Source organism: Myxine glutinosa, chromosome 5, assembly GCF_964187855.1.
Source record: "Myxine glutinosa chromosome 5, kmMyxGlut1.1, whole genome shotgun sequence".
Lineage (NCBI taxonomy): Eukaryota > Metazoa > Chordata > Myxini > Myxiniformes > Myxinidae > Myxine > Myxine glutinosa.
Window position 1 is genome coordinate 204,874,344 of NC_136265.1, and position 9,774 is coordinate 204,884,117.

At 49.3% G+C, this 9,774-nt stretch overlaps 1 protein-coding gene across 5 annotated transcripts in view; it reads left to right on the top strand.

Annotated features, from left to right (window-relative positions):
• Window positions 1–1,567, top strand: part of WARS2 (tryptophanyl tRNA synthetase 2, mitochondrial) — a 61,946-nt gene extending 60,379 nt beyond the window's left edge. For 3 of the 5 annotated variants that reach the window (XM_078779390.1, XM_068115050.2, XM_068115051.2), the window contains one exon: window positions 807–1,567. In XM_078779390.1, coding sequence (XP_078635516.1) covers window positions 807–980 — 174 coding nt within the window. In that variant the 3' untranslated portion in view covers window positions 981–1,567. Of the gene's footprint in view, window positions 1–769 lie in introns of all 5 variants that reach the window. The other 2 variants (XM_068115052.2, XM_078779391.1) reach the window with 1 other exon arrangement.
• Window positions 1,568–9,774: the final 8,207 nt, after the last annotated feature.

The window sequence follows — 9,774 nt, forward strand, 5'->3', positions numbered from 1 at the left end:
GATATATTAAAAATTCGTCGCCACACACGGGAAATTGCCGAGATATATTTTCACTTTGCACAAAAATAACATCAAGTAATCGAATCAATAGGAATGTCCTGTGCCTATAACATCGACGTTATAGGCACAGCTGCATCTAGGCATTGTGTAACATCGACGCGGCTTTTGTTTTAATTAAAACTTTTTGTACTTGTTTAAATATATATTGCTGGAGGAGAAGGGGTGGCGGTGCCTTAGCTTATCTGAACTCGAACTGGGGGGAGGGGGGGGGGTGGCGGTGCCTTAGCTTTTGTAGCTATGTGAAAGGTAATATGAAATAATCCACAACTACACCCCCCTCTCCCCTATTACTTGGGTTGGGTGTAGGGAAGTGTTTTGAGCCCCCACAAGAAATATGTGAAACAAATTCCAAATTTAATTTTTTCAAAATACCAACAGGATTTAGAACAGCAATGGGCAACGCCAGGTACCCCAACTAGTATATGTCTCCAGCATGCAAAATGGAGGAATTTTTTTTCAGCATGTCAACGACAAAACGGTTGTTGATAGGACACTAGGAGTCAAAGCAACATCAAGGTATTCTTGTTGTATTGCACTGTTCTTCCAAACTGTAATGTGTTTATACATTCTTTGTAAAGTCTAATTTCTGTAAATCTCAAGGTGAATGCATTGCTGGGATTGATTGTTAAATATCGGCAAAGTTAAAGTTGTCAAGAATTTTGCAAAAAAAGGAAAATTTCTTCAAAAGTACACAACTGTCTCTTCCCAGCGGAAGTGATTTGTTGTCACGTCCTCGCATCTTATAGGAATTGGTGTGTGAGGCTGTGCTCGAGTGTGTCCGTGGGCCACGTGAGTGCATGGCCCAGCTGCTGGCAGAACCTGCAGAAATCGAGCGGACCCTTCAAGATGGCGAGGTCCGAGCAAGGCATATCGCGAACGCCACCACAGAGCTTATCCGAACTCGAACTTTCTTGATTTGACATTGTCTTGCTCCTCCTTTTTATTTTTCTCACAAACCATTAAATTGCAGTAATCATATATCTGTATATACATTGCAATTTTTGAATAGATTGAATGTCTACATTTTCCACATCTTGGCTTAGTTGAGTAGCTAGTTATCTCAGTTGGTTGTGTGCTTGCCACAAAGTTTACTTGTTGGCTAAAGGTCTGTTTGCCCAACAAGCTAAAAGTCATTAGGCACTGTTTAGGCCATGATATAAGGCCTTCTATCATTCAATTTTGTTATGTACCTCATGCGAACAAGTGTATTTCATTTTGAATATTAGATCCGCATGTATTAAGTCAAAATCTGCAATTCCACACTCAATATTCCACCACAAAAGGTTATTATTTAGCCCAAGAACACGCTCACTATTTGATATTCGTGCAGACCTGATCACTCAGTACTATTGTCACATCAACCAATCAGAGGCATGCGGATGAACTTACGGCACTATTTTATCTTCATCACGTAGTTCCGGCCTACTCGGATTGCTGCAGAAAGGAATGTAAACAATGCGGTCTGATCAATTTTTGTCTAAAAAAAATAAAAATTGTGGAAATTTGATTCAATTTGTCGATATGAATGAATGAATGAATGAATGATCGTTTTAAGGCCATTTTCCCCGCTAGAGCGGGGGTTAGCCTTGCGGGCCCCATGGTAATCATGGTTCCCTGTTTGAGGCAATCTTTTTTTTATGGCCGGATGCCCTTCCTGACGCCAACCCTTGGTCGCCTCTTACGATGCGCAGGGATATGGTGTACCTATTCTAAATCGGGGTACATACCGTACACACCGTACATGTACACACCGTACACCGATATGACATGGGAAATAATGCGAGAGTTCACCTCACAATGGGCTGAGTGTGATGGCGAGGTAAAAACCATTGCTTCTAGTGTGATTTTCCAGTGTGAAGTTACGTACGTACACACTAGGAAAATAAACTTTTTGTTCAGCCAGTGGTTGAGCTTGAGTAGAGTAATCTTTAGTAAGACAGCCTTTCGGTTGATGGTTAATCTCTTTTCCCACGCGCCTAATCTTGAAGGCATCCGAGAGAAAACAACGTGAAGTTCCACAAAAACAAGTTTCAATTTTCGCATGAGTGAGGTGAAATATGTCAACATAGAGCAGCAACGAAGGCTGGAAAGGGTGGAAATGCTAATGGTTCGGTGCATGTGCGGAGTATCATTGAGAGAGAGGAAGACAAATGATGAATTGCGAAAGATGATGAGAATGGATGCTGTGAAGAGAAACAGTTTGAGATGGTTTGGTCATGTGTTGAGGAAGGATGAAAGTGACTGGTTGAGAAGAGTGATGGAAATGAATGTTGAAGGAAGTAGAGGATGGGGCAGACCGAGAAAGACTTGGCTCAAGGTAGTGGAAGAAGAAATGCGGGCAAGGGGGTTAACAAGGGGAGATGCAGAAAATAGAGCAAAATGGAGAAGATTGTCATGGGGACCGCAAGGCTAACCCCCGCTCTAGCAGGAAAAATGGCCTTAAAATGCCTGTTGTTGTTGAGGTGAACTATGTCGGCAGTGTGATTTCTGCAGAAGGCCTAAAGCCAGACCCAGAAAAAGTGAGAACCATCGCCGAGTACTTTCAGACTGAGAACAAGGAAGACTTGCAACGGTTCTTAGGAACAGTGAATTATTTGGGCCGGATTATCACCAACCTATCCGCTCATATGGCCCACTCAGACTAATCCTGAAGAAAGACGTTGATTGGCATTGGAGCAGTGGGCAGGACGCTGCATTTCAGGATATCAAGCAAACTTTGACCACAACACCCACTTTGAAGTTCTTCGATGTCCAATCTGCTGTTGTGATACAAGCCGATGCATCAAAGGCAGGCCTGGGTGCTTGCCTCATGCAAAAAGGTCACCCAGTGGCGTATTCTTCCAGGTCACGATCTGAAGCAGAACAAAATTACGCACCGATTGAAAAATAACTTTTGTCGATTGTTCTTGCACGTGAAAAAAATCAATCAGTATGTGTTTGGTAAAGCTGTGATTGTTTTAAACGGACCATACACCGCTTGAGATGATCATTCAGAAGAACCTCTGAAAAGCTTCATCCCGACTTCAGAGAATGCTTATGTGACTGTTCAAGTACTCCACAAACATTCGATACAAGCCAAGTCCTCAAATGCATGTCGCTGATGTATTGTCACGTGCCACATCCCCATGATTCGGTTGAGAAGGACCTCATGGCAGATGTGGAGGTAGATTCATCAGATCTCTTCCCATGACTAATGGGAAGTTAGAGGAAATGCAGCAAGTGTTACATATTTATGTGAATGTATGTGAATTACCATTCAGGTCTTTGCTTATCCGTGGGTAGTATATTAAGTTGTTGTGTAGTTGTTGTGGTTGGAGGGGCAGGAGCCCTTCTGAGGGAGTGGCCGGAAACGGAAGTGGCCGGAAACGGAAGTGACCGAAAAGGGAAGAGAAAAAAGACACGAGGAAAAGGACGAGTTTTTCTTCTTCCTCGCCCGCTCCGACAAAAGGTGGGACCGACCTTGCGCTGCGTGAAAAAGCGGCGTTCCGAAACCCGTCTGGCGAGAGGAGTTACCTGGACGTGTAACTACCTTTTGACACGTCAAGTCACCGTGAGTTCGTGCACGGAACCAAGCGTCCGGCATAGTTTGCCCCGTCTACAAGGACGCGTACGGGTCGCACGTTGGGCCTCGCGCGCGTTGCAAACCGCGCTTGGTTTTGCCCCGTCTACAAGGACGCGTACGGGTCGCACGTTGGGCCTCGCGCGCGTTGAAAACCGCGCTTGGTTTTGCCCCGTCTACAAGGACGCGTACGGGTCGCACTTTGGGGCCTCGCGCGCGTTGGAAGCCGCGCTGGGTTTTGCCCCGTTGCTTGGCAAGGAGGTGTGCGCTGCAGCAGCTGTCCCCGGTACGAGACGGCACGTTTGGAGCACGTCCGCCCGGGGTTCGTTCAACCGCCCGTGTGCGGAGAAGAGAGACATTGGGAGAGACATTGACCACGGAGGGAGTCAGGAGTGGGGCTCACGTGAGGAATGTATAAGATGGCCATCTTAGAGTTAGTGTAGATGAGTTTACATCTTTGTGATATTGATTGCTGATTGTTGATGGTTGATTGCTCGGGGAATATATCATTGATTATTCCGGATCCTTGGTGTGGGGTTTCCTTTTGATTGGACTTCCTATTGATTGCGTTACGAAAGCTCATATATATAATACTACTTGCTGGCGAAGGTCCTCTCACGGTCCGGGGGTCACCGAGACCAGGTAGTCACCGAGGGGACCACGTAACAGAATTGGGGGCTCGTCCGGGATTTAAAATTGTATAAAATAATAAAATAATTTTTTTTTTTTTAATTAAAATTTATTAATTAATTATTAATTGGTAAAAAAATTTTGAGAAATTGGGGTAAAGTCTTGGGTGAAGGTTAACAGGTGTTAACGATAGGCACCATGGCGTTTGTGGCACAGAACTTTGGGGTAACCCCGAGTGAGGCACAGTTCCGAGCGTTGCTAAAGTCGGACCTCTTGAAATTGGCCAAACATTTTAACTTGGAGGTCCGAACTAATTTGAGGAAGGCAGAGTTGCAGGCCACGGTGATACAATCTATGGTGGGATTAGGAACATGGGACGAGTTAGCCTGGGAGTGGCTACCCGAAGAACCAGAAGACGTTGAGCTCCGGAAACTGGAGTTGCAATTACGGAGCCAGGAACGGATTAAAGAAGAAGAAAGGAAAGCAGAAAAGGAAAGAGCAGAAGAAGAAAGGAAAGCAGAAAAGGAAAGAGCAGAAGAAGAAAGGAAAGCAGAAGAGAGGAGGGAAGAGAAACAAGCGGAGGAAAGGAGAGTGGAACGAGAACTCCAGGAAAGGTTAAAAGAAGAAGAAAGGAAAGCAGAAGCGAGGAGAGAAGAGAAACAAGCAGAGGAAAGGAGAGTGGAACGAGAACTCCAGGAAAGGTTAGAAGACAAAAAAGCAGAGGAAAGGAGAGTGGAACGAGAACTCCAGGAAAGGTTGGAAGAGAAAACAGCACAAGAAAGAACCGAGGAAAGGAGAGTGGAAAGAGAACTCCAGGAAAGAAGAGAAAAGGAACAGGCAGAGGAAAGGAGAGCTGCAAGGGACCTCGAAGCAGAGGAGAGAAAAGCGGAAAGGGAATTAAAGGAACGTGACATGGAGCTTCAGCAAGAAATCAAATTCAAGGAGCTGGAGTTAATGAGAGAACGGGGAGAGGCACCACCCTTGCTGACGGGGTCGACACCTAACCAGAAAACCTGGGATGTGGGCAGACATGTGAGGCTGGTTCCACCGTTCAGTGAAAAAGAAGTCGCGAAATTTTTTCCACACTTTGAGAAAGTGGCTCGACAATTAAACTGGCCGGAGGAGGCATGGACCATACTCGTGCAAAGTGTGCTGGTGGGGAACGCTCAGGAAATTTATTCGGCGCTACCAATGGACCAATGTGCAGATTATGAGGTACTGAAGAAGCACATCCTCAAGGCCTATGAGTTGGTTCCGGAAGCTTACAGGCAAAAATTCAGGAATGCCAGGAAGAGGGAGAGTGAGACCCATGTGGAGTTTGCCAGAGTGAAAGAAAACATGTTTGATCGGTGGTGTGAGTCAAAAGGAGTCGGGAAAGACTTCGAGACATTGCGGGACTTGATCCTGGTGGAGGAATTCCAGCAGTGTGTCCACGAGGACATCAAAGTGTACCTGCAGGAAAAGAAGGTACCAAAGTTGTGGGACGCAGCCACCATGGCAGATGATTATGCCTTAACCCACCGAATAGGGGTCCACGAACCTAACTCCTCGCCTAGATCTCCGCAGGGGAGGTGGGGAACAGCAGGTGCGGAGAACGACCATACATGGCGGCGGCCTCGAGATGATTATGGGGACAACTATGATACCCCACCGGTTCGAAATCAGAGGGATGCGGGCCCAAGACAAACTTATAGTTCGGGGGGCCCGAGGCAGACCCCGAGTTTTTCCTCCGGACCTACTTGCGCGTTTTGCAAGAAACCTGGACACTTGATGTCCAGTTGTTACCTCATGAAAAGGGACAACCCAGAGCGGAGTCCGACTATTACAACTCCGAATGCGATGGCTAGCGTAAGAAATCGCCATCAAAAGGGTTACCAACCATTTATTTCAGAGGGGTTTGTGTCACTGGATGGAGCCTCGACTAACCGGAGACCGGTTAGGATATAGAGGGACACAGGGGCCCATCAATCTTTAATGCTTGAAGGCATTTTGCCATGGTCCGAGGAGACGGCAACGGGGGATAGTGTGCGTTTACAGGGGATCGGGGGCGGTGTTAGTGCTCCCCTTCAGGTCATCCAGTTGGAGTCCGATTTGGTGTCAGGACCGGTCACCGTCGGTTTACAAGCCACGCTTCCTGTAGAGGGTGTATCTGTGGTTATCGGGAATGATTTGGCCGGGGGTCAAGTTTATGGTAACCAGAGGGTTGGTAAAGAGCCCAGCAGGGAAAATAACACCACACCAACTCGGGATGGCGACAAAAGTGCCAAGTTATTTGTAGGGGGACTGAACTTCAAAACAGAGGAAGAAGTTCTGACCTCTGTCTTCAACAGATATGGGCCGCTGGTGGAAGTGCGGTTGGTAAGAGACTGGGAAACGCAACAGTCAAGAGGGTTCGGCTTTGTCACGTTTGCCAGCACAAAAGACGCCAGAGAGGCAGAGAAGAATTGGAATGGCAAGGATTTGGAGGGTCGGACCATAACAGTAGGGAAGGCATTTCGTAGGCGTCGAGAGGTCTACAGGAGAGGACAACTGGGCGGTAGTTTTGGTGGTGGCCGCAATCAATATTATTATGGAGGCTCCCTGAGTTACAGCAGCTCCCGAAGGAAGGATTGTCAAAGTAGTGGCCGAGAAGGAGACCGCTATTCATGGGACTACAGGGACAAGTGGTCCCACCATAATTATTAGGGAAGTTCTGAGAAGTTGAAGCACTGAAGGCGGCGGAGCCGCCGAGCCAGGATTCCTACACGAATTAACCGTGAACGCCATTCCTAAAGGCGTCCATGTAGTGAACTTTCATGCACGGACTAACCGTGAACTCCACGTTCCTCAAGGCGCCCATGTAGAGAACTTTCCTGCACGGACTAACCGTGAACTCCGCGTTCCTAAAGGCATCCATGTAGTGAATACTCGGCTTGGCCTCCCGGAAAAAGTGCTATCGAGTTGCCTAACTTTGGATCTTTGATCAACCCCTTAACCTTCATTCCCAAGAAACTGACGGTCAAAGTCAGAGGGTCATGAGATGGAGTTTGATTTGGCAGGGACAATGTCGTTGTTGGTACTTAGTCCAGAGGGAGTAATCTGGAGGGGTTGAGTTATCTGGTTTGTTTCTCCAAATTGGCCGGCAACGAAAGTTTTCGCTGGGTTCAAACTTTCTTTCTTGAAGGGGGGGAGTGTTACATATTTATGTGAATGTATGTGAATTACCATTCAGGTCTTTGCTTATCCGTGGGTAGTATATTAAGTTGTTGTGTAGTTGTTGTGGTTGGAGGGGCAGGAGCCCTTCTGAGGGAGTGGCCGGAAACGGAAGTGGCCGGAAACGGAAGTGACCGAAAAGGGAAGAGAAAAAAGACACGAGGAAAAGGACGAGTTTTTCTTCTTCCTCGCCCGCTCCGACAAAAGGTGGGATCGACCTTGCGCTGCGTGAAAAAGCGGCGTTCCGAAACCGGTCTGGCGAGAGGAGTTACCTGGACGTGTAACTACCTTTTGACACGTCAAGTCACCGTGAGTTCGTGCACGGAACCAAGCGTCCGGCATAGTTTGCCCCGTCTACAAGGACGCGTACGGGTCGCACGTTGGGCCTCGCGCGCGTTGCAAACCGCGCTTGGTTTTGCCCCGTCTACAAGGACGCGTACGGGTCGCACGTTGGGCCTCGCGCGCGTTGAAAACCGCGCTTGGTTTTGCCCCGTCTACAAGGACGCGTACGGGTCGCACTTTGGGGCCTCGCGCGCGTTGGAAGCCGCGCTGGGTTTTGCCCCGTTGCTTGGCAAGGAGGTGTGCGCTGCAGCAGCTGTCCCCGGTACGAGACGGCACGTTTGGAGCACGTCCGCCCGGGGTTCGTTCAACCGCCCGTGTGCGGAGAAGAGAGACATTGGGAGAGACATTGACCACGGAGGGAGTCAGGAGTGGGGCTCACGTGAGGAATGTATAAGATGGCCATCTTAGAGTTAGTGTAGATGAGTTTACATCTTTGTGATATTGATTGCTGATTGTTGATGGTTGATTGCTCGGGGAATATATCATTGATTATTCCGGATCCTTGGTGTGGGGTTTCCTTTTGATTGGACTTCCTATTGATTGCGTTACGAAAGCTCATATATATAATACTACTTGCTGGCGAAGGTCCTCTCACGGTCCGGGGGTCACCGAGACCAGGTAGTCACCGAGGGGACCACGTAACACAAGCAACAAAAGGGAATAATTGTCTTGTGGAGCTGAATAGACTTGAAAAATACAGCTGGCCGACCACAAAAAGGTATGTGACCGAGCGTGGTCACCATTACTGGAGTATGAGGGACGTAGTTCATGAGACTGAGGTACTCGTGTTCCTGGGTGACAAACTCATCAGTCCGGCCATATTGAGAATGCAAGTCCTTAATAACAACCAGGAAAGCCATCTGGGAATATACTAGTAAGGCATGGGCACGCGAAATAGTCTACCGGCCTGGCATCTCAAAGGACATTGAAGAGACTGTGGTGCACTGCAGCAAATGTACCCAATATCTTCGGAACAACCAAAAGGAGCCTCTTGTGGAGGTAGTTCTTGCATGTGAAAAACATCAATCAGTATGTGTTTGGTAAAACTGTGATTGTTGAAACGGACCATAAGCTGCTTGAGATGATCAGTCAGAAGAACCTCCGAAACGCTTCATCCTGACTTCAGAGAATGCTTTACTTTGCTTCAGAGTCCTCCCCACTCCTCCCCGTCCTCCCCACTGCTCCTCCCTCCCTCTCCTCCCCACTCACCCACCCTCCCTGTCCTCCCCACTCTTTCTCCCTCCCTGTCCCCCCACTCCTCCTCCCTCCCTGTCCCCCCACTCCTCCTCCCTCCCTGTCCCCCCCCACCCCACTCCCCGTCCTCCCCACTCCCTGTCCTACTCCCTCCCCATCCTCCCCACTCCCCGTCCCCCCCCACCCCTCCTCCTTCCCTGTCCTCCCCACTCCTCCTCTCTCCCTGTCCTCCCCACTCCCCGTCCCCCCACTCCCTGCCCCCTTCCACTCCCTGTCTTCCCCCCACTCCCTGTCCTAATCCCTCCCCATTCTCCCCACTCCCCGTCCTCCCCACTCCCCACTCCCAGTCCTCCCAATTCCCCGTCCTCTCCACTCCCCATTCCCCGGCTTCCCCACTCCCCGTCCTCCCCACTCCCCATTCCCCGTGTTCCCCACTTCCCATTCCCTGTCCTCCCCACTCCCCATTCCCCGTCCTCCCCACTCCCCATTCCCCGTCCTCCCCACTCCTCCCCGTCCTCCGCACTCCCCACTCCCCATTCCCCATCCTCCCCACTCCCCGTCCTCCCCATTCCCAATTCCCCACTCCCCCCCCAATTCCCAATTCCTACTCCCCTCCCCCACCATTCCCAATTCCCCACTCCCCTCCCCCACCATTCCCAATTCCCCCTCCCCCATTCCCAATTCCCCCCCCCATTCCCAATTCCCCCCACCCATTCCCAATTCCCCCCCATTCCCAATTCCCCTTCCTCCCCACTCCCCGTCTTCCCCACTCCCCATCCTCCCAATTCCCCGTCCTC